The following is a 26,382-nucleotide window of genomic DNA, read 5'->3' as shown; positions in this document are numbered from 1 at the left end:
TATATATATATATACACATATACATGTTATATACAGCAATATCTATATACACATAGTGATAATACACACATTAGCTAAATAAACAAACATATAGCATTAGAGATCAAAATGAGATTACCATTCCCCAATCCTGTTTCACCTATTTTGATCCAACATTTAGAATATCACCAATGGACATGGAGCTGTTTCATGTGGGGGAAGGGAACTGTCCATGGCAAGAAACTTTGACCATTCTGAAATTGGATTTTAAAACACCATTTCCTGGACCCACCACCAACTGTTTGTCTACTGCTTCATTACTACACTAGTCAGAGTTTTAAATCCTCATAATTTTCTAGGCTTTAATCTTCTCTTGAAACTTATTACATGGAAGATGGGCTTAGAATGTCATCCACTGAGGAAAAGGAAAATGCAAGGGGCATCTGGATATTAATGATGGTGATATTTAACACTTAACAAACACATATAATGCACCAGAACTTATTTTTTTTTTAATCCTCACTCACCCAAAGATATGCTTTTTATTGATTTTAAAGAGAGAGAAAGGGACAGAGAGAGAAAAACAAACACTGATATAAGAGGAAGGTAGACTGGTTGCCTCCCACAGACACCCTGAATGGGAATTGAACCCACAATCTAAGAATATGCCCTCACCTGGAATCAAACTGGCAACCTTTTGATGTACAGGATGACGCTGCAATCGACTGAGCTACCCACCAAAACATGTTTAAGAAAAGCGCATTCATTTCATTTTCACAATAACTCGATGAGCTAAGTACCCACTTAGAAATGAGAAAATGGAGGGATGACATGTTCAGGCAACTTGTCCACAATTCCTAACTAGCAACTATTCTGCCAGACTCCAACTACTGCATCATCCTGCCCTCCAAAAGGAAATCATTTGTGATCAGGAGCCATAATGTTACCAAGCGAGGACAAAACTTTTCAACAAAAATAGGAGCACTAGAGACATGAATTTACCTTATAATGTCAGGATACTAATTTGAGTTCTAGAGACTCCATTAAGAGATGTTCACATATAAGTATGCGCATGGATTTAGATGTGATATGGATAAAACTATAAAAAGGCCTGCCACAAAGGGGACTTCTGTGAGAATTAAAAAAGATAAAGTGACATAATATGGCCATGTCCAGGAAGCTTGGCATCTCTCCCACTACCTCAGAGATTAAAATGCCCTGATACCTTAGCATATCATAATCCACAACTGCATCCCATGTGATATAAAGCATGGCCATATAAATTTATCTCCTTAGCCGAGAATTCAAAGCCCCTGGAAAGACTCTAGCCTACATTTTCAGCCATATTTACCACCTTTTTTGATTTTTGATTTAAAAAAAAAAATGTGATCTGAAATTGTGCCCAAACATATTTTCTAAAAATTAAACATTTTAAGACAGTTTTATAGTTCACAGTTCCAACATAGTTAAAAAAGTAAGTGGGATTTTTTTAAACCAAATTTTTAAATTAAACTTTGCAAGTTAGGCAGAATTAAAAGGTATAGAAACTCTAGAAAAATATTCACCACTCATGGAGCTGAAAGACTAATAATCTTAATACATAAAAAGCTCATATAAGTTGATGAGAAAACATTAATATTATAATAAAATAATACCCAAAGACATAGATAGACAATGCACAAAAAAGTTAAATGTTTACTGAGCATGGGGAAAATGTTCTATCGCATTAGTGATCAAAGAAATGCAAGGATGGATGGAACCCTTTTGTAGACAGATGGTTTTTCACTGAGCACAATTCCCATGGTTGGTTTCCAAATGTATTTTTATAGGAAAAAATAGAATAGATTATCCCTCCACCTTCAAGGAGACAGTCAACACCAGCATTGGCTGTCTGGGAGAAGATGCTAAACTTCATTTCTGAAACCTTTAGCAACTTCATGTGGTTCTGTAAACACAGGAGGGGCAGATGAGAAATTAGATTTTCTCATAAGCTGAACAACAGTCATCATTTTGTGAGAGCATTTTGTGAGATTTACAATTTCTGGTTATGGAGCTTTTGGTCTGCTGAGCCAGGATTCTAAGCTTATGGGTTTTTTGCATGTCATAATTAGATGTTATTAATGAGTTGATATTTATAAGATGATTTTTAATATAGATAAACTATATATTTTATAATGATTTTGATTACCTGATGTTAATCTTTTAATTTTCCAAATCAGCCTCTCTCTCTCTCTCTCTCTTTCTCTCTCTCTATCTCTATCTCTATCTCTTTCTCACTCTCTCTTGTCTCTCTTTCATCTCTCTCTTGTTTCTCTCTCTCTCTGACACACACACACACACACACACACACACACACACACACACTCCTAACACATTTTTTAAAGGGCCAAAACTAACATTATTCTCTTTAGAATAAAAAGCACCCATGTCTTCTTTGAATGTCAGAAAAAATGTTTTGGAACTGATATTCCAAAGACAATGGGAGTCTCCTTCCTACTGACCACACACATTCAAGAGGATTCCATGTGAAGCAGCAAAGAGGAAAGAAAGACACGTCTGAGCTGTCAGATCCATCCTGAGAGAAGCAAAATTGGAATGACAGTGATTGCTGCCAGCCAGCACATTCTCACTTCTGAACCTGATATAAACCACTGTCTCCACATAAAGACCTCAGGGCATTGTGTCTGCATTGTGGTAGTTCTGATTGTTCTGGATATAAAGTGAAAACAAACCTTTGCCAGCAGCAGGAATCATCAGGTATTTTTAGTTAGCCTCATTGTAACCTATACCCTTAAATTGGGCATGAGTCAATTCTTACAGCTCTTAGAATTGTGTCATTAGGATTCAGACTGAGCCTCGCAGGAGGCAGCATTGTTCCTGATGACTCATAGTCCAGGGTTCAAAGACAAAAGAATTCTATCTGAGAGGCTCACGCTTTCCTTCATCCTTTATATTAAGTCAATCGAACATTCTGACAGCACACGCATCTTTAAATGTCAGCTTGCATTCACAAACATCTAAATCACAGGCTTGGCTTCAGCGTACAAGAGTTTAAACGTGATCTCAGTTTCTTAAATGCTGCCACTTGACTCACATTCTATAAAAACAGGTAATCAAAGTAGTGGGGTTGTGGGGGGATGAAGAATCAGTTCCCAGGCATCATAAATGAATTTTCTTTCCTTTTTATTGACACTCTTCTTACCTCATTAAACTCAGAATTCATCCAAGACACCCTTTCCATTTGTGCACTATGATGTCATATCTCCTCATCTCTACTCCCTGGAGCACTTTAATATTTTAACGGGGTGAGAGGATTCAATAACAAGGACTCTGTGTTGCCTCCTGAGGCCCCAAACACAATTTTGCTGGCAAAATGATGAGGGTGCTGGAGCTAGAAGGGCAGGAGTGGACGTCAAGCAATGAGGGACCTCATTAGAGTTCAGATCTCTGACTTCCCTGAAACTGTGACAAGAAAGAAGGCAAACTGAGCCAACAGCCCAGCTTCCCGAAGCACCAAGGCAGTTGGTTTTGTACACAAAACCAGACTGAGGCCAGAGGAGATGCTCCAAGATGCCAATAGTGTAAATAAGAAGAAACATTTCACATTGAAGTAAAAGGCATCGGCTATCGGCCTCTTTTTGCCCCAGTCAGTTCCAATCACTCACCTCGCTGAATGGTGGTGTTAGAGCCCAGAGAAATCATTTCAGCCTGCATCTCAGAAGCTGCCTCATGGCTTCCCACCACGAGCACCAAGTCAGCACTTCACTAAAGACAGCACTTAAACCACTGGAAGATCGCCACAGAAGGCGGCATACACACATATTCATTGCAGAAGCTCTTTGGCTGAAGGCTAGATAAAGAAGCTTGGTCAAATACACACATACAGCCTGGCTGGCTTGGATCAGTGGCTGAGCATCAACCTATGAACTAGGAGGTCACGGTTTGATTCCCAGTCCCAGCCCAGGTTGCAGGCTCTCTGGATCCCCAGTGTGGGGTATGCAGGAGGCAGAGCCAATCAATTATTCTCTCTCATCATTGATATTTCTATCTCTCTCCCCCTATCCCTTCCACTCTGAAGTCAATAAAAATATTTTTTTAATTCACAAATTCATGATCAGAACAGAACAAGAAAGTCCAAAATCCACACATGAAGAGTTGTTTCATTCTTGAATAAGGTTTTTAAAAAAAATACAGAATTCCTACCATTTGCAACATAGATGGACCAGGACAACATTATGCTAGGTAAAATAAGCCTATCTGAGAAAGATAAATATCACATGATCTCACTCATTTGTGAAATATAATGAACATAAACTGATGAACAAATATAGGTCCAGAGACATAGAAGTATCAAACAGACTGTCCAATCTCAGAGGGAAGGCAGAGAAGGGTGTGAGTGTGTGTGTGTGTGGTGTGTGTGTGTGTGTGTGTGTGGAGGGAGGAAAGGGGGATAAGTGATCAACCAAAGAACTTGCATGCATCCAGATAAGCATAACCAATGGAAACGTGCTCAGGATGGGAGCGGTTGGGGAGAGGTCAATGGGGGGAAGAGGACACATATGCAACACTTAGAACAATAAAAAATTTAAATTTTTTAAAAAGTAAATCATTGAAAAATTAAATACTTCAATCTTGTGATAAAATATATTTTTGTTCTTTAACAGAGTATTGGTGAAATCCATCTTACACTCATTCTAAAAATGGTATCAATTATTAACTATACTGGATTAAAAATTCTAAAATGTGGCCAGAAAATGCTTTTGAGCAGCCATAGAACCATAGAAACACAGTAAGAAATGCTGGTACATACCCATCTCTCTTGCAGTTCTGTCATATTTCAGACAACCTCTTAAGATTTGTATTTACCCAACTATATAAAGTGAGAGTTTGGGGTCAGACACAAAAAAGTCCATCTTAACCTAGAGTTTTGAAGACCTCTGCTGAACTCTGTGTAGTCACTAACTAGATTTACAGTCTTGGTCCAATAATTTTACATATGATTCAACTTTTAACTTTAGAAAATAAAGATAGTTATGCTTTTACCTCTTAAAATTATTGAAAAAAGGAAATATACTCTAAAAATGCAAACATTCTTCAAGAGATCAGACATATTATACATGGGTAAGATGAGGTTAAGTGTAGGACTGAGATGAATCTGGTTTTGGCTTATCACTAATAACACAAATAACAATGACAAGCAACATGAAACAGAGCTTGGATCCTGCTGGTGACATGATGAGAAATGCTTTTTGAACCAATGTAAAAATCTCAATAAGACTACAATATCATTCTTACTAGTAGCTCATGACAAAAAATCAGTATTACTCTAGCATATCACTGAATATCAATTTAAAAGTAACATCATTATAGAAAAATAAAATGCACTTATATTTCAAAGAATTACAAGTGTTAAAAGAAAAAATAATAAAACTTTTCAAAGATAGAAAATAGAATTATAAGTTAATTATTATTGGGTTTGGTCATATGAAATAGCTGGTATTTGATTATTTTTGCCATACCAAAATGGCAATTTTACATATAGATTTATCACATTTGATATGATTCCCATCATACTTCTGCATATGAATCTACTAGAGGCCCGATGCACAAAATTCATGCAAGAGTAGGCCTTCCTTCCTGAGGCTGCTGGCACTGGCTTCCCTCTGGCACCCGGGACCTGGGCTTCCCTTGCAGCCCCAGCTTCATCCGGAAGGTCATCCGAAAGGACATCCGGTCTAATTAGCATATTGTGCTTTTATTATTATAGATATATCTGAATGCAGAAGTCACCTTAGAAAAAAAAACACTAAGCCATAAAAACATGTTCTGTATTATTTTACCACTTCTTTTGTCACTGTGTTAAATGTTTTATCTCACAGCAAACTGATGAGGTAGGTACTAATACTACTCCATTTCAAATGAGGAAAATGAAGCATAGTACAGTTTAGTACCACGACCATGGAGTCCAGCAGAATTGACATTCAAATAAAGTCTGCTCTAACCCTGACCTTGGCCTCCCAGTTGAAAAAAATGGCTACCACTAAAATCATGAAGAGTGGTGGATGTTATGAACATATGGAGAGGTGAATGATGGAGACTCCCAGAAAATGGGAAACTGAGAGGGAGAGTTGGAGCATTTATTCATCACTGTTTAGCGGAAAGGCACCTGCGCAGCTCACTGAGCAGAATCCCCTCCAGGTGAGACAGACACGTCAGCTTACCATGACTACAAAGTATTACACTATTATAATCACCAAACTGGCTCTCCTTGTTCTAATTCCAGATCCAAAGCAAATGACTGATCACAATTGGACTTCCATGTAGGCTTTTCAAGAAAGAGAATGTACTAATGTTTTAAACATTCTGTTTTCATGGCATTATAAATAGAAAAACTGATGCTCTATCCATCTCCAAGGGACATGGCTACTCTTATATGCCATAAGATCAAGCCACAAACTGCACAGCTGAGGACCAGATGTGGCATACAGTGAACACCCTCAAGGTACCGCCTTACCATGAGCACATGTCCAGGTGCCCCCCCTAGGCAAAACTGTAAAAGGTTTCAAATTGTTTTCTAATTTTATTTAAAACAATAAACTGGTTAAAAAGTAGCACCACATACAAAAATCCATTGGGGTCCATGTTTATAATTACTACATAGAAGAGAAACCAAAAATAATATATTTGATTCATTCAGTGTAAATTTCCCTTACCTTTCTAGAGCTTCGTGAATAGAAGGATCCATAGTCACCCTAAAAACAAAGAAAGAAACAAACATTTAGCAAACATGAAAGAATGTAATATATTTACCATTACAGTTTACAAATGCTTATTATTAATGGGCTTAAAAACATAGGAAGTGTCTTAAAGGGGACCACAATGAAAAACAAGAAGTATAATGGCTTATAATAAAAGAAGTCTGCAGAAAATGCTTAGATAACTACACAATAAAGAAATATTGTGATATAGGCAAATAAAATCAATGGTACTGATAATCTGGATAATTTTTTAATTAAGTTGTGCCAAATACATAAAAATATAACCCTGAGCTTAAAATGAATATGCCCATGACATCCAACTCTAATCATTATAATAAAGATAATGCAAAACCAATTTTCCTTTGGGTGAAAACGCTGGCATAATAAAACACTTTCCCAAGCCATTTTCCTTCACAGTTATTATGAGAAGCCCATTTTCTCTCTCAAACTTCATTAACCTAAATATTGCTTATCAAGGTCCAGAAAAACAAGGCATGTAAAAGCCAAAAACCTGATTATGTATGAGGTGATATGATACCTATAACTTTATTAAAGAATAAATATGAGAAACTAAGGATCACAATGAAGGTTAGGCTGACTTTCTGCTTTTATAAAGTACTAACGTTATTATATCTGGGGAAAATGCATTTAGCTCATTGATTACTAAGACACAGGAATATGTGCAAGTATAAATTATTCCAACTGGTATCAAAGTTTAAATATGTAGAATGTGAAGAAAGGAAAATTCTACTTTGTACCTTTAGCTCTACCGATGCTTGCATTCTTTAATTCAATTCAACCAAAGCTGTATAAATTGGCACCACAAAAATTATTTGATCCTGAGAGCTTTTATAAATCCACTATCAAATAATAAAAAATTAAATCTGAAACTTTAAGTTTCTAGTTGAGGTTCTGATAAAGAAAATAAACATTTCTAAAACCTTACTGTATTCTTAGTATTCAGCCATATTTTCTTATTTAACTTTCACAGCAACTTCTAAAATGGCAACTTTAATAATGTTTCAAACCAACAATAAAAGCAATATGTATTCATAGTAGAAAATATGTGACATATAGAAAATAAAAGCCAGCCATGATCACTCCACTTAAAACAAATTAATATCTTCTGTTGTTCCCTTTCAATTTACATAGTCACACACACATGGTGTTTTAAACAAGATTAGGATTATAGCACATGTCCAGTATATATTGTCTTTTTCTCTCAACATTGAATAATCTTTATACATAACAGTCTTCAAAAACACAATCTTAATCATTGCATCTTTATCTTCATATTCACATGGGAAACATCTGTTTAAACATTTACTAATATTTATTATTTATTTAAGTTGTTTTCTTTTTGTGTCTAGCATCATAATAATATCTATGTACAAAAATCTTGACACTTTATCCTTAAGTGAAATTCACCAAAATAAAACTTAGAAGAAAACGCATAAACTTTTTCCACAGCATCTGTTTATAGTCTGCCCATGAAAAGGACAATTTAGCAGGGTAACTTGGTTCCTATTTCTCAAATATCCACAAATGTGTCTTACCATTTTTATAAAATACTTTTTAAATATATTTTTATTGATTTTTTTTACAGAAAGGAAGAGAGAGGGAGAGAGAGTTAGAAATATCGATGACAGAGAATCATAGATCAGCAGCCTCTTGCACACCCCCTACTGGGGATGTGCCCTGCAACCAAGATACATGCCCTTGACTGGAATCGAACCTGGGACCTCTCAGTCACAGGCTGACGTTCTATCCACTGAGCCAAACCGGTTTCGGCTAAAATACTTTTTATTTCATAGTAAAAATGGTATCTATTTTTAATTTTCATTATTTTTTTCTTATCATTACTTATGAATAATTTTTTAATTTATGGTGATTATCTTACTGCTTTTAACCATTTTTGCTTAAGAAATTTGTGAACTTTTTATTTCAGTTATTCTTAGGATGCTTTTTTCTCCCATAATTATCTCTTTCTCTCTCTTTTTGGCATGCCTAATTACATAGGACCAAATTTCCAAAACAATGTTTAAAAGTGATACTTTTTAACTGATTAAAATATTTAAGATTCTAGAATCTCATCATTAAGTTTGAGTTGGCTATAGTTTTAAAGCAGGTAGTCTTTAGAATACTAAAAAAGCATCCTTCTCGCCAAAGCCGGTTTGGCTCAGTGGTAGAGCGTCGATCTGCGGACTGAAAGGTCCCGGGTTCGATTCCGGTCAAGGGCATGTACCTTGGTTGCGGGCACATCCCTGGTAGGGGGTGTGCAAGAGGCAGCTGGTCGATGTTTCTCTCTCATCGACGTTTCTAGCTCTCTATCTCTCTCCCTTTCTCTCTGTTAAAAATCAATAAAATATATTAAAAAATTAAAAAACAAAACAAAACACAATTTAAAAAATAGAAATTTAAAAATTTAAAAAATTAAAAAAAATAAAAAAGCATCCTTCTGTTCTTAGTTTTTCAATTATTGTTATCTTCGTCCCACAGAGGAAACTAACATTCAAAGATAACATAAATTGCCCAAAATCATACAGCCAGTACATAGTAGGGCCTAAATGCACACACAAGTTGTCTGGTTTCAATGCCTTTTCATTTTCCAATGCAACCGTGATACCACCCTGTAAAACATTCCATCTTCAACCCAGTAGCAATGTGCTTTGTCCCAAAGGTAACCATAGGAATTCATTAAGACCTTGTAAAGCATCTTCTCATAAAAGTGACATGATAAAGAATGGCTAATTTCCCAGCTGATCTGAAGCAATGTAGATCATCCATTATAATCTGCAGGAATATGTCAGTGTTTATCAATGCTTATTGAGAAAAAGAATTTAGTAGGAGACACCAGAGGCATGGCTGGGACTCCTCTCTAGTCATCCCCTCCAGGCAGAGAGAACAAAGAACTTCCACAACTTTGGACCTCTGAGGGTACAAACCCTGAGGTAGGAAAGGGCAGGACTTTGAAGCTAAAGAGAAACTCTTGACGGAAGTTAGCAGGTGAGATGGAGATGGTGGTTAAAAACAGGGTAGAGAGATCAAGCCAGGTTAGAGGGTTTAAGTGGCAGCTCCTGACCGCCTTCTTCTCCATGGGCCCATTAGGGTTCAGAGTGCCTGTTACAGCAAACACGAAACAGAAGTAAGATTGCCCCATCTGCTTTCCTTCAAATGTCCCCCCTTGTCATTTTGGAAAGGCAAATTTCCCTTCGTTAGGCCTGAACCTAAATAAATACATATCTTTCTCTGCTGCTCTCGGATAGCTTAAATTTAGCAATTGCTGAAAAACTGACAGGAAATTGTAGATCTGAAGAAAGTTTCTGTTTCTAGAAACTTCCATCAAAGGTGGCCCTAGTGTTTCCTACAGTGAAATTACCCAGGCCGTAGTCTTTCTCTAGGTCATTTGTGCTGCCCTTCTCAGAGCTGCTGTAGGGGCCCATTTTATTCCTTCTCTCTAACAGGAACCTCAGGTGCCCCTCCCAAACTTCTCTGTCCTGGGAAAAAACACATACATACTGGCCTTACCACCTTTTCCCCTATTCTCTTCAGAAAACCTCTGCTCGTCTTGCTAAAGACCTTAACTGATGACAAAGGTTTAACCAAACTCAGCCACACACACCTTCACACCTTTTCCTGGTGACCAGCTTCACACCAAGACCCTTCCTCTCCTTTAATCCAGGGCCTCGCTAGGTTCCTCCTCCCCTGTTTTAATTCTGCCAAACATGTCAAAACCATATGCAGTGAAGAAAAGTGATAGGTTTAAATACAGCTAGAGTAAATTAAATTGATTATAATTAAACTTAATGCAATAGAACTTAAATACAAAATATCCTATCTCCCTTTCTCCTCTCACAGCCTAACCATGTGTTCATAGCTCCAATGAGAAACAAAAAGGCTTAGTTGTTCACTCTTGTCTTGACATTAATAACAATGAAAGGTACAATCACATTATATTATTGGTCCTACCAAATAATCCTGTGAGAACAGCAGAGATGGCATTAAAATTGTTATTTTATAAAAGAAGAAACTGATGAGCAAAGAAACAAGCAAATTACCTCGAGTTATATGTTCAATTAGGCAGCAACAGGACTTGAACCCAGGACTTTTGTTATCAAATCCAAAATTCTTCCTGTTCCCTGATACTGACTCCCACAGTCTCTAGAACCATTGGTTACTAAACTTTTATAATTCTATTAGAGCCACAGAGGCAATCATACTTTATTTCTCGCAATTGTTCTCCAAGACAATTCTCAAATCCAGGGCAATTCAAGACTGTCCCCACACAATTCTTGTTTCTTCCTTGATTGAACAATCTCTTAAGGAAACAAGCAAGAAAATGTAGGTTGCATCATACCTGAGCTTATAAAGGTAGAATTGGAGGATATTATATTGCTACAAATGCTAAATAAAATAAATAGATTGACCATAATGTTCACTTTAACGTGTTTGTTCTTGTGATGTGGAATGTTTACTGGATCTTCTCCCAAAAGACAGGGATCACTTTCTGTGTAAATTCTGTCCCTGCCAGCCTCTAGGCATTATCTTGGCCTCTACATGGCATATGAAGAGGAGTAAGGCACAATCCTCACTCTTTGGGAGGTTTCTGTCTTTAAAAGAGAATGAGACAGGAACAAAAATAACTTCAATGCAAAGCAGATCACAGCAAGTGTCACAGAGATGCCAAAGAGAAATGAAATAAACCTATTTTAAGGAATTAAGGCTTTATGATACTGGGGCACTGGATGAGACCACAAGGATTTTGAATAGACAAGGGAATTTTAGATTGAGAAGACAGCAAGGAAAAGCCAGTTGGGGAAACATAGGATGATTATGTAGTTTGGGATCACTTTAATATTTTACTGGTTTACATGGCCAAGAAAAGAGAATAGTTATAATAAAACCACTTGTAGAGTCTAGAACATAGGGAGAAAAGTATAAGAAGACAGCATGGGTTGTTGAGCAGGAAAATGACATGACTAAGGCTATTTATTAGAAAGATTTATCTGGCAAGAGCATGCTAGATAGGATGGAGAAGGAAAGACATAAAGTAACTCCACAGTAAAATTTAACCTTGCCTAAGAGAGGTCTAGCTTTTGCCCTCACTCCTGGGAAGTGACCTTCTAAGCCCTTGGACTAGCCTGCCTGTTAAGAGTGACTTTATCACTCTCTTTGGGTCTAATGTGAATAATGGGGCGGGGGGAAGGGGGAAGAGGGGTGCATGTATCCCATTTTACTAGCTCAATTTCATGAGGGCTTGAAGACTAAATATAACTAATTAAAATCCACAGGAGCAGCCAACAGTGTGTATAGTGTCTTTGTGACCGACCAAGTCAGGGTGACCTAGCTTTAGTGAAAACTGGCTGAACTGATTTGTATGGCTGGCAATGCTTGTGAGTTATAACTGGGAAAGTAAACATTATCTGCATGACTCCCCTGGGAGAGGACAATGGAAGCACAGCCTGTGGAACTATTGCTGACCCTGATCTATGCGCCTCTTCCCGCCACTGTTTTGAATCTGTATCCTTTCACTGTAACAAACCCTAACTCTGTGTTTGATAGCTCTCAGAGTTCTGGGAGTCTTTCCAGTGGTGGATCTTGGGAACCCACAGTTGCATTTGGCTGCAGAAGTGAGAGGTCTTAGGGAGGTCAAAACTCTAAAACAGCCAATAAGAACGCTGTCCAGCCCAGCTGGCATGGCTCAGGGGTTGAGCTTCAGACCATGAACCAGGAAGTCACAGTTTGGTTCTTGGTCAGGGCACATGCCCAAGTTGTGGGTAGATCCCCAGTGGGGGCTGTACAGGAGGCAGCAAATCAATTATTCTCTGTCATCATTGATATTTTCCTCTCTCTCCTTTCCCTTCCTCTCTGAAAATATTAAAAAAAAAAAATGAAGAAGACAAAACACTGTCCATAACAGTTCAAGAGGAAGTTATGGTAGCCTAGAAACCAGTAGTGGCATTGAAGAGCCATGAATGCTAGAGCACTACAGAGAAAAACAAACAAAAATGGATGAAGACATAATTAGATGTAAGAAACTAAAGCAGTACCATTCAAAGTTTATAACTGTCAGGTTTTGTATGAGTATGTTACAGAAAAACAAACATGTTTTGGAACATGGACCCGTTAGCAGACTGATAAAGCCTCTGGAGCCCATCTCAAAACAAGGCTTTTAAAAGCATAAAATAAAATAGGATTGCAAAATAAGCCAAACATTGTGAAACGCATGTATGAAAATAAGTGCTTCTATATTTGTGCATTAAATTGTACACTGTAGTGCCAGGTCTAATAACCACTGTAATTTTGAAGCAGTTTGAATAGAAATGACATTTCAACAATTATACCATAAAATGAAAATATTCATAATTATATTTTGCTGACAATTAATTTTTATTGTCAGCAGGTACTATTGATGCTACTGCGTTTTTGTTTTGTTTTGTTTTTACCTGTTCTTATAATTAAAGGAAAAGCTAAATTCTGACTTAAGAGATTATTGAAATGAAGTAATTTTCTCCCACCAAAGTTCAGAGGCCTTATAAGTTTTCCTCCCTGGCGAGTTGTTTAAAATCACTGGCAGTAGAGCATTGGGCATGCCTATTGTTAATTACACTATTAATTGAACAGAGCTTCCCAAACACTGAGCCTTGGCGTTTGAGACACTAGTAACCTTGGCATTTTCAAAGGTAAGAGGAGCAGCTGGTTTTAAAAGACACTGGAAATACAGTTAAGGGGTCAAGTGGCAGGATTAAGAAATACAAAGGGTTTGGATCACATGACCTTTTGAGTTGAAAGTAGAGCCCTCAAGTGTAAACCCTAGCGTCCAGTCAGACTGAGAAAGAGACCAGGATAACGACTAGATGGTTTTCAAGACATCACATAAAAGTAAAAGCGGGGCCATCAGTTTGGATGAGGGAACTTAAAAAGTTAAAATGACAAGAGAATATCAGAACCTTGAGATAGTCTCAAGGTGAAGGAATGAAGAAAGAAAAGTTTGAAAGCCATGAATGAGAAATAGTAAATGTTTCACTCATGCAGTCCAGGGCCTTAGGAGATAAAAAACAAGAGAGTTGCCATAAGCCGGTTTGGCTCAGTGGATAGAGTGTTGGCCTATGGATTGAAGGGTCCCGGGTTTGATTCCAGTCAAGGGCACATGCCTGGGTTGCAGGCTCAAACCCCAGTGGGGGGGCCTACAGGAGGCAGCGGTCAGTGATTCTCTCTCATCATTGATGTTTCTCTCTCTCTCCCTCTCCTTTCCTCTCTGAAATCAATAATATATATGTCCCACAAGAAAAGCTGCAGGGGAAGATTTCTGGAGAGCTCTCACCTGACAAAGCTTCCAGAAAACAAACACAAGGAGTCCCAACATCCCCCACAACTTCAGAGGGGCGTGGCGATTGTTCCAGGCCACTGAGGCTGCTATAACAGTCCTACAGACTGCATGGCTTGTGTACCACAACCACTGATCTCTCACAGGTCTGGAGGCTGGAAAGTGAAGGTCAATTTCAACAGCCGATATGATGTCTGATGACAGTATGTTCAAATGTCCTCACATGTGGAAGGAGCAAGGACCTCTCCGGGCTTTCTTTATAAGGGCATTAATCTTTTACAAGGAAACTAATCACCTCCCAAAAGTCTTACCTCCTAATAACATCACATTGGACATTAGGTTTTCAACATATGAATGTGGAGGGGATATAAAAATTCAGTCTATAATAGCAATTTTAAAAAATTAGGCAGATCACAAAGTTAAAATTATAAAAGCTGAAGTTCATTCTTTTCTTAATCCCAAATATATAGATAAATCCAATTTGCCCAATTTTTATCCTAACACTTTCTTTGCTTGTCTCTGTGACAAAATAATGATGTGTCACTCCATCATGGTAAAAACAATGTAGGCTATTTGTAGACATCTGACACAAGATGCCTAACATTTCTAATATGTTAGAAATTTACAAATGATTGCTAAAGGGCTAGAAATATCTAAAATGTTTTTGAACAGTATTTTTAAAACCTTTCTTCAAACGGAGGGTTTGCCATTTTGCTGAAAATAGTTCCTCTGCTATTTTCTTGCTTTTGTTCAGCTGCACTGAGCAGTGAGTCACCAGGTGCTTTCCTTTATTTCTGAGTTCGGTTTTAACACTGAAAAAAGATTCTTCCTCCTCTTTGTCTTCTCACATGTACCTGAGCTGCTATTGTTCAAGGTCATGATGGGGCCATGGTTAAAACAAAATCTGTTTATTTGGCAAGGAGTGTTGTAATATGGGAGTTTGCATGCACATCAAACATTTAAGGCAATTTAAAATTTTAGTATCCCCAGAGATACTAAATGGCTGCTAAACCAAGTTTTTAGAGCAGCTCTCATTTCTATAATTTATTTGTATAAAGGATAGCAGGCATCATATTTAAAATATGTTGCAAATAACTAGGACATTAAAATATTCTGTTTGGTTTGTTTTCCAATATTGGACTCACAAACAAATACCATTCATATTTACTATCATCTCCAGCTAGCTAATATTGAAAAATACATAATGGCAGACTGTTGCCATGGTAACCCCTCTACAACTACACATTTTCTATGGCAACCCAGGCCCCATGGAATACTAATGAAAATCCATAGCAACAGAGTTAAAGAGGTTATGTCTGGAAACCAAAAAGCTCATGTTACATTTATTACAAACGCTGTGGATGCCTTCCTGTATTTTATAAACAATATCTGTATTCAAGATATATTAGCTAGGAAATATGAAAGGCATATCTGAAATATTTGCTGGAACAAAACTAAAGCCTGTGGCATTTAAAGAATTCACACTAATGTACTATTACATGTGAAAGTATGTAGTAAAACACAGAATCACACCTTTATAAAAATGGATATAATTTTCCCCGATGCAGAAGACTTACATATCAAATGCAAAGTGAACCCTAGAAGTACCTAAGGAGCACTTTGCTTAGATCTCACTCTTTCCCTAGTTCTTATTCTTGCTCAAGGGTTCTAGCTATAACCGTGATCACTTAACCTAGGAAACCTGGGGTTCTCCTTCCTACAAGAATGCTCTAGTTAAGGGACCCTAAAGCTTCTATGATTTCTCTTCTAGCCTTTACCAGCATATGAAGGTGCACAAAACATTTCACCTGAGTGTCAGTTTCTTACCTGTCAAAGGGCATGATATCTGCCTCCTCCTCATTACTAATTTGCCACAAAATGCACTAGATATACAGCAGCATTTTGGGGGAGAGGGGAAATTTAACTTAGTGTCTTAGCTAAAGAAAAAAACTAAAATGTTCCTCTTTATATTTTTATTTGAAAACAGGAGTTCATATAAAGATCTACATAAAAATCCATGCACATTACCAACTAGTTTGATATACCATTATTAATTGAGCATCTACTATGCTGTCAGCTGCTGGTGTTAGTAAAGAACAAGACAGATAGATCCCTGCATTCACAAAACGTATGCTTTGGCAGAAAGGGAGGCAGGGGAGAGAGGGTGGGTGGGAGGTAATCAACCAGAGACTGTGTATGCATGTATGCATAACCCATGGACTCAGACAGTGAGGGCCTGGGTTGCAGAAGACTTACATGGGGTTGGAGGTAGGGATAGGCTAGAGTGGGTTGATGGGGGGAAAGGGGACATATGTAATACTTTCTACAATAAAGCTTTAAAAAAAAAATTTAAGAAAATAAATAAATAAAGGTGACTCAGAACTGTGAAGTGTCACAGAGGAAGTAATCAGAGTGCAGTGATTGGAAAGGATTTGTGAGAAGAGATGGGCTCTTTTATGTCAAGTTGTAGGTCAGCACTCCCAGAGGAAGGAAGGAAGAACTAAGAAGCGAGACTTCTAGGGTGAGAAAGAGCCAGCTATGGAAAGACAGGGACAGTCAAGTATAAGGAACAGCGATCATAAGGCCTCAAAGTAGGAAAGTGGTTAATGTATTGGCAAAATAGCACAGAGGTTAGTGGGGCTAAAGAGTAGAGAATAAACAGATGTTTCTATCTCTCTATCCCTCTCCCTTTCTCTCTCTCTCTCTCTAAAAATCAATAAAAACATATTTTAAACAAGAGAACACAGGATTTGCATATGACAGCAGAAATGGACATATACAAGAAACATTTTGAAGAAGGAGAACACAGGAGCCTGGCCAGTGTGACTCAGTGATTGAGCATTGACCTAGGAACCAAGAGGTCACAGTTTGATTCTTGGCCAGGCCACATGCCTGGGTTGCAGGCTCCAACCCCAGTAGGGTGTGTGCAGGAGGCAACTGATGCATGATGTTTCTCTCTCACTGGTGTTATTATCTCTCTATCCCTCTCCCTTTCTCTCTCTCTAAAAGTCAATAAAAATATATTTTAAACAAGAGAGCACAAGATTTGCTAATGGATTTAGTATAGGATATAAGGATGAGAAGAAATCGATTAAGACTCCTAAATTTCTGATACAAACAACTAGGTAACAGATGATAAATTCCATCATCTACTATACAAAATTTGAGGGGATGGAAAAGTTTAGGGTGGTGGGAAGTGGTAGACAGGAGTAAGGGCTCTATTTTTGTACTGATTTGCTCATTAAACAGTTTACCCATACACAGTCAGAGATTTCCTTATAAATACTTAAGATGATTTCATTAATTGGTGCCCATTAATACAAAACTTACAAAACCCCAAACATAAGCTCTTCTTTCAAAACATACATCAAAATTATATGAAAAAATTATAAAATCATTATATATATATATATATATATATATATATATATATATATATATATATAATAAAGTAGATTTAGGTCCTGGGCAGTTTGGCTCAGTGAATAGAGCATCAACCTGTGGACTGAAGGGTCCTGGGTTCAATTCTGATCAAGGGCACATGCCCGGGTTGTGGGCTGGATCCTTAGTAGGGGGCATACAAGGTGGCAGCCAATCATTGTTTCTCTCATCATTGATGTTTATAGATAGCTCTCTCTCCCTCTAGCTTCTTCTCTGAAATCAATTTTAAAAAAATTTTGTAAGTGGACTTAGGCTAATCATACCTGTATGATATTAAAAAAAAAATAGGAAAGAATATATCTAAATAAATACACTTTGAAGTAACTATCTTTCCTGTGATAAAAACTAACACAGATTCACTGCAGAATTTTTGGAAAATATAGAAAAGTTCAGAGAAAATTACAACTACCTCTAAGTCTACCATCCAGAGGTAAATCCTATTAATGTTTTGGGGACTACAAGTCTAATTTTTTTTTTATCTTTTGGTGTTGAATTAGTTTTTGATAAAGCTATTGAAATTAATATATACACTTCAAAATTGTTTAAATTAATGGGGTAATACACATACATTCCTAAATATCATCAAGTGCTTCCGAGCCTAGTTTTGGCCATGAACCTAATTGCAAACATGATGATGGAACAACAGTCCTTGGGGAGGGTTGGGCCAGTCTTCAGCAATGTCAGGTTTCCCCACAGCCAGATCCCTGCCACTAACCGTCACCTTCAGACTCTGTATCTACAAGATTAGATGTTCAACTCAAATAAGGCGAGCTTCCTTTTTTTAAAACACCATTTAAACTTAATTTATATTTCTTTATATTCATACACAGCATATTCATTTAGATGAAAGCCAAATTGTTCTTATAACCAGTAAGATAGTAACCCTTCAATTTATTTCAATCTCTTATTTGTTTGTAAGATGATGTTTACATATAGTATTTAAAATTCTATATTACAATTCAATAGAGTTCAAAACATTTGATTTTTAAAAACTTCTACTGTTAACAAAAGGAAAAGATAATAAAAAGCTTAGAAAAAGGATAATGTTTAAGACGGTATATTTTCATTAAAGGCTACATAATGTTGCTGTGATAGTAAAATTTTATTATGTAAAATTAAGCTATGGGAATTTTATTTTGAGATTATAATCTTTGTTACTTATTTCAAGACAAATCATCTAGTCTATTAAAAGGGGGGAAACACGTAAAGGGGGGTAATATGTCATGATAAAAAATAGTGTATATAGATTCAACACTAAGATCAATTTAGTAAATTCAAATAAAAATTATATTTAGAAGTTTAATATTATTCACATTAGGTTTATCAACAAAAAAATCAAATGAGATTTCTACCTAGATTAAATCCAGTTTTAACAGGTATGCAAAAGAATGCAGTGATAATAACATCATTTTGAAATAATCACTAATATACCAGTGAAAGAACCAAATACAGCAAAGCTTAAGCTATTTGATTTCATGCAATAACTGCACATGAAATAAATGCTGATAATATATTCTCCCAAACAGAAAAAGAAAAAAGAAAAAGGACATCACAAACACTCGAAAGTACTTTTAAGTTCTATCCTATGGCTAGGAATAATTTATTTTCTAAAGATAGATTGCTGGAGGGTTTTTTTGGGGGGTGGGGGGTATTTTTTGTTGTTGTGTATATGTATTTTTTTGCAAATACAATGGATCACATAATGTGTTAAAATAAAAAATTTATTAATGCAAAGGAAATACTAGTGACTAGAGAATTTCAAAGCATGTAAACTTATGAAATGGGCATAAACTTTTAAGCAAGTCAAAACAAAAGTACAGATCTGAATACAACCCAAACTTGGTCATAATCTATTGCTTTAAATTTTGGCTGGCCAATCCAATGAACTGGAACAAGGAAAAAGTAACTAAGCTAGGATGATGAGAGGCAATGATGTTCTAGCTCTGTGCTTTTCTGAAGAACTGTAGATGATATTTATAAACATACAATCCCATAATAAGAGGCTAATATGCAAATTGTCACTACGGGTGGGCATTCAACTGACTGAGAGTTAGACATGCACTGACCACCAGGGGGCAGTGCAGAACATGGTGAGCGTTTGGTGAAACAGCACTGACAGCAGGAGGCAGTGGAGGCACTGCTAGGCCCAATGGACCCCTGACAAGAGTGGGACTGTGGCAGGATGGCAGGTGGAGCCAGGCCAAGGTGAGTGCAAAGAAAGGCCTGGGCCAGCATCCAGGGGAAGGGAGACCCTGGCCGGCGAAGGGAAGGGAGATCCCAGCTGGCATCCAGCAGCCGCTAGGAACCCTACGGTGCATGAATTTTGGGCACTGGGCCTATAGTGTGGTATAAAAACTCATTGGCAGACCAATATCCTATAAAGTCCATATCATCTGAAGCACACAGATATGATACTACCTTTTTCTAACTTTCAAGTATTCATTTTCTCTTGAGTTGGATCACCCATGTTTTTCACTGATGGTTGGCTATTTTTTTTTTTTTTTTTTTTTTTTTGCCTAACAAATGTTGCCAATGCTTATTGCCTGGGGGTCAGATACAAAGGAGGACATAATTCAACATAAAATGAGCAAAAAAATAGAACATGAGTCTCATGGAACTTGAATACACTCTAGTGCTCCAATCTAAATAAGAGATGTGTATCTGTCTATTTCAAGTTCAATTATAACTACGTTAATGAGGAGTGGTTATCTGCAATTTATTCAGTCATTTTGTATACCGAGCTATAATTCTTAACAACTGAAGAATCTTTTAAATTACTTTGGCTGTTTTTGTTTGGGATTTTTTTTGTTGTTGTTGTTGGGTTAAAATTTCTAAAAGTACATAATTCAACAACAACAAAAAGAAAAATAGTACAGGATTTTCAAGTATTCCAAATTTCTTAAAAAAAAACACAAAAAAAAGCACACCAAAAACCCACACAATTTTAATTCACGATTTACAGCCTGAGTAGAAAAATCAACCAGCAACAAATGTGGTCTTTTGAATATTAACTAAGTTTTATAATTTGGGGAGCTCAGGCTTTACTAAATAGAAACAGCTCAGGGCTCACACATGAAGCATGCTTTTTCTCTTCACCTCTCCACTCTATTCCATACATGCAGGTACAGTCTTGGTAGAAACACCTCTCATCATTCAAAATGGTGGCTATGCCAATTCTGTTCACCCACCATAGAGGGTAGTCTTTCTGAGATGTCCTCAGATTCTACCATCTCCTGATTTTCCTGTAATTTTAACAAATTCCAGGAACTGGAGTCCCAGCACAAACCATATTAGAAAAAGTCAATAAAAAATGTGAGAGCAGCCCTAGCTGGTTTGGCTAAGTGGAGAGTGCATTGGCTTGCGAACTGAAGGGTCCCAGGTTCGATACTGGTCAAGGACATGTACCTCAGTTGCAGGCTGGATTCTCAGTCCTGGTTGGGGCATGTGTGAAGGCAACCAATCCTATGTGTATCTCTCACATCAATGTTTTTCTCTCTCTCCCTTCCATTCTCTCTAAAAATCAATGAAAAATATATCCTCAGATAAGGATAAACAACAACAATAACAAAAGAAAGATGTGAGAGAAGCAAGCATATCTAATGAAAAACTATAGAATTAGAAAACCTAGAAGTATAACAATTAGAGCCACTCCTCTTTTTTTTACAAATGTCACCTATATTACAAATGTCACCTATTTTCCCCTTTTTGCCCCTATTCTACCCAATGCCCAGCCCACCCCAGGCCTTCCCTACACTATTGTCTGTGTCCATGAGTTGTGCATATACGCATTTATGTTCTTTGGTTAATCTCTTCCTTTCCCTTCTACCCCCTTCCTATTCACTCTTCTAGCATTTTACTCTCTTTGACCTTATTACAAAATGCTTATCCTCAACTATTTAATAAAAATTTCACCTTTATGTGTTCTTCTTAGGCAAAACTTGATCACCCTTTCAAAATTTATCATATTCTAGTGATGGGTTTATGGTCCCTCTCTATCACTCACCTATGAGCCGTTTGAGAAAAGAGGCTATGCTTTATTCTTCCATCCAATTGACCTCGCACTGTAATTGCATTCAACATGTGTTCACACAAAGAATGAAATACAAAGTGTTGCTGAGGATGTAGCAAAGTGAACACTCTCACACAAATATCAATGGGAAATTGGTACTACCTTTCCAGAAAGTATATTTGTAGGGTATTAATATTCTTAAATTTTTCAACCCAATAATTCCACATAAACAAATATATAACTGAACATATAAGAATGTTTAAAATAGCCTTCTTTGAAACAGTGGAAAACTTGAAACAAGTGTAATATCCCAAAAATAAAGGAGGAGTTAAATAAATTATGGATCATCCTTAGGATGGAATAATAGGTCATTTTACCCAATAACCTGAGGGAAAATTTATGATAAAATATTAAATGAAATATTTTATCATAAAATTTCCCTCAATTCCGCTAGAGGAAACCAAAAAAATACCCTGACTAATATACAATCATGTAATAGAGTTACTTCAACTAACTTCTGTTTTGGTTCTCTGTATTTTTCTTTTGAGAAAAGTGTAATAAATATAAAATGACTTCCCTTTTCTGTGTTTTGTCTTTGCCCAGCATGCTGGCACTGGATTATCAGGCCTGGCCAATCTCTAGAAATAAGCTCCCGGAGGAAATAAATCACCTCTATCATGTACACAATGGCATTAAATGTAAGGAGAGCACAGTATCTTCCAAAAACCAATAAATAGACAAGGTAGACTCTTTTAAATGTTATTTCAACCTTTAAAATATATTTCTAGTCATCATTAAAATCCTTTCATGTTGTACAAAACACGTTTTTTAAAATTTCCTTTATAGACCCATGATGATTTTTTTTCTCTAGATTATAGATATTTCTAAGTGAATATTAAATACGCTACTCAACAGAAGCCAGAGGGTTGGGAGTTACTCTCTGAACCGAAGGAAGCAATCATTCTCTTTAAAAATACCAAAGGTCTCCTAAGGTGGTGGTGGCGGGGGTTGGCGGATGTAGCGGAGATTTGTGAGTGCAATAATCAGAACAGGGTTCTTATTCTTGGCAAATAATTTTCCTTGAGACACACAGCGATCCTCTTCCCCCACTCCCTTCCTCTTCTATTAGATTAGAAAGTAGAAGAGATCATGTATCTTACCAAAAAAAAAAAAAAAAGCATCATTGTGAGTAATGCAGCAGGAAAGCACTCTATGTTATTACACCGACAGACAACTTTGAAATCAGTAAGAAAGCTATCCAGGGAAGCTGATTTAGGGGGAAAGAGCTCTCAGATTCAGGCCTGGATTACTTCTGGTTTTAGGTGTTTTTTTTTTTAAGTAATAATGATGAGTCATTGCTGCTTCTCCTTGGTGTTCAAATTGAGACATAAAACGTGGGTATATTTTTAGAAGTAATTGTGGTCTACAAGATTGATTAGGACTAAAATTGTATTTACTTTTAAAATGGTGGGGCTTTTATACAAATATCTTGATGCCTTTTTCATTTTATTTTAGAATACATTTGGAAATGTAGCCAGGATGCATAGAATTGTCATATATATTAAAGACAATTAAAATAGCCCTTTTTCTAATGAGATTTTCTTGATGCAATTTGAGAAATCTTTTATTATCTTATTTATACTGCCCACAGTTATGGACAATTACAAAAAACACACACACACGCACAAAACAAAAATTTTTAAATATTGATATTTAACTCCTACTCCCCCCAAAAAACTCATTGTGCTACTTCTTAATAATACACCTGGCATTCTAAAAAGTTCATTTTGACATGAATAATTTTAAACAAGTTTCTAGTAACAACATCCTTTACCAACCTTATGGGTGTAATAAGTTGATATGTAATCTATGACAATGAAAAGCTAAGCTTTAGAAATTAAAAGTGAAATGTCTCCCAAGTTCCTGGAGCATTTATTACATGCTTATCATGTTTATACTAGCCCAGTCTGTTCCAGGAACTCTGCTGAGAACCAGGATACTGCAGAGAACCAGGTAACAGCAGCTGGAAGTCTAGGAAGGAACAGGTGACTATATAAAATTTCATGAACAGAGTTGAGCTAAAGGTGCTGAAATAAATGGCACATGAAATGAGAACTTGTCGCAGGAGGAAGGCCTGATATGGACTGTGGGAAGAGGGGAGGAGTTCTTGAGGAAAAGGCATTTAAACTCACACTAAGCGGAGCCCCAAAGAGAGAACCTGCCAGAGAACAGGACGCTTGGTGTCTGCAGGAGATAGCTGAGGTTTCGATGGAAACAGGCAGGCTATTGCAGCTGGAGTGCACCCAGCAAAGAGGAATGGCTAAGAATGAGCTGAAAAGATGGGTGGGGTGAGAATACACAGTGAGGTGATAGGGTTTAAGCCTTTATTCTTAGAAGCAATAAAGAGCCTTGGGAGTGTTTCCACTTGGAGGAGTGAGATTGCTTGTGAAAGCTTTCTGAAAAAATGGGAAGGGATGGGAGGGAAGTTAGTCTGGACATAAGAAAATCAGTTGAAGAAGGCTGGGGGATGCAGAGGCAAAGGCCTTGTGTCTTGGCCTCGGGTGGGAGCCATAGTGACAAGAGAGGTAGGTGGTTTGATTGGGGAACATGAAGGCAGGATGTCAGAGTTGACTGTGACCTCAAGAACCTCAACATTTAGCTCAGAACAGAAGAGGAGGAGGAATTTAATGAACCATGAGCAGTTGCTGCTGGAGGAGGAATGGCAAATCGGAAAGTGTAAGAGCAGGGGCCCCGATGGGAAGTAGTTGAGAGCCAGGGAGTGTGTCCCTGGGATGTAGCACCGTGGAGATCCCTGGCAGCCTTAGCAAGAGCAGCTTTGAAGACAGAATGAGGGCAAAAGCCAAACTGATGGCAGAGCCAATGGAGGCAAGAAGCATAGACAAGGACAAGGAGACAGTCCTATTGAGTTTGGCTGAGGAGACATGAGGGAGAAGCAGAGCATGAAAGGCTCACACACTGAAGTTTTCAATATCCAGTGACATGATGCAGCATGGTCGCGGGGTGTATCTGTATGTGTGGCATGTATGTGAGTCTTTAAACACTACATAGGATGTTGTAGGGTTGTATTTTTTATAGAAAGTATATGAGTAAAACTTTATAATCATTTTTGAGTTAACAGACTCCTGATCACAATTACATGCCTAACACTGTTGTGCTGAGCATTGTGGGAAGAGATAAAGGTATAAGATGTTATTCCTAGCCTCAGAATGCAACACATACCTGACACATATACCTAAAATAATGTCATACAGACCATAAGTGAGAAAGAATTTGCTTGCTCAGAACTCACTTAGAAGCTCTTTGCTTGTTGATTAAAATGTAGTTTTTCTAGCCCTGACCAGGTGGCTCAATTGGTTGGAGCATCATTTCATATTGCAAAACGATGGGTGTTTGAGTCCTGGTCAGGGCACATACCTGGATGGGTTCAATCCCCAGTCAGGGTACATACAGGAGATACAGGAGGCAATTGATTGATATTTCCTGAGTGTGGATGTGTGTGTGTGTGAGTGTGTGTGTAAAGTCAATAAAAGCATAACATCTGGTAAGAATTTTCAAAAGTGTAATTTTTCTAACTGAAGTATGAAGTCATTTTCCCTAAATAATGCCAAATTGCAGCTGCAATACAATGATTTTTGCACATTTCAAGGATAACACCATGCTGCCATCTACTGGCTATTCTCTGAATTTCTTAAACAATATTTTAGATTTATCACTAGACAATTCCATTGCCTAATAATTGGGACAGTAAAATATCAGATAAATGTCATGCAACAACATTTAAACATAATACAAACATGTATAGGTTACAAAAGAAGCTCAGTTTAATACATTTCCAAATTCATACTGTCCAAAAGCAGTTAAAAATTTAACAAAAAACATCCAGGTTCTGTTGATTGTCTAGTGCACCAAAAAGGTTTGTGGTTCAGTTCTCAGTCAGACACATACCAAGGCTGAGGGTGCATATATAAGGCAACTGATTAATGTTTCTCTCTCACATGTCTCTCTCTCTCTCTCTCTCTCTCTCTCTCTCTCTCTCTCTCTCTCTCTCTCCTCTCTCTTCTCTCTCTTCTCTCTCTTCTCTCTCTCTCTCCCTTCCTTTCTCCTCTCTCTAAAATCAGTGAACATATCCAGTGAGAATTAAAAACAACAACAAAACCCTGCTTGTCATCACAAGTTTACAGCAGTACTATTTGGATTCTGAAAGGGAGGAAAAAAATATCTCTACTACTGTCATAATGATCAGTTGCACAAGGTAACAAATTATGGGACAAAAATATGTCAAGCTCATTACATATCACAGATAAAGGAAACCCTTTCCCTATTTCACTGGAAGCAGGTTTTAGAAAACTTATAAAAAGAAAGAAATAGTTTGCCTTTGGGGAAGAGTTTCTTAACGTTTTTCTTGGGAGGTACTCCTGCTCCTCCGCCACTCTAGATATCTCTCCCATCGTTACTTCCAAGCTCAGCCTGACCCTGCTTTCCCCAGCCCGGGAGAACTTGCTAATCATACTGGCCCAGGGTAATCATAACCAGCCAGGCAGGGGTGTGTGCACCTGAACAAGGTACAAAGCCATGTTCCCACGTCTCTCTTGATGGTTCTGTGCATCGGAGAGTACAACAGGACTCAGCATTCTTCTTGAAAACTGGATATTCCTGGTTAACTTTCTGTCCCGAACTGCCAACTAACCCTGCTGGTCCCAAGGCAGAGATTCAAGCTAGTCCAACACAGTCTCCCAGTTATTAAGAGATGAGTCCTTGCTTCTCAGATTGTCAACTCTCTGACACAGGCTATCCCAGGAACTCTATGGGGAAGAAGAGCGCAGAGCAAGCCAGAATTGGGGCATGGG

General features: G+C 37.4%; 1 protein-coding gene across 1 annotated transcript in view; it reads right to left on the bottom strand.

The window, feature by feature from the left end:
* Nucleotides 1–26,382, bottom strand: part of ANK3 (ankyrin 3) — a 560,461-nt gene that overhangs the window by 475,106 nt on the left and 58,973 nt on the right. Inside the window, exon 2 of the mRNA XM_045581850.1 lies at nucleotides 6,693–6,731. Coding sequence (XP_045437806.1) covers nucleotides 6,693–6,731 — 39 coding nt within the window. The remainder of the gene's footprint in view (nucleotides 1–6,692; nucleotides 6,732–26,382) is intronic.

This window comes from Pipistrellus kuhlii, unplaced genomic scaffold (genome assembly GCF_014108245.1).
Source record: "Pipistrellus kuhlii isolate mPipKuh1 unplaced genomic scaffold, mPipKuh1.p scaffold_m20_p_15, whole genome shotgun sequence".
Taxonomy (NCBI): domain Eukaryota; kingdom Metazoa; phylum Chordata; class Mammalia; order Chiroptera; family Vespertilionidae; genus Pipistrellus; species Pipistrellus kuhlii.
This window is presented reverse-complemented; position numbering and strand designations above follow the sequence as displayed.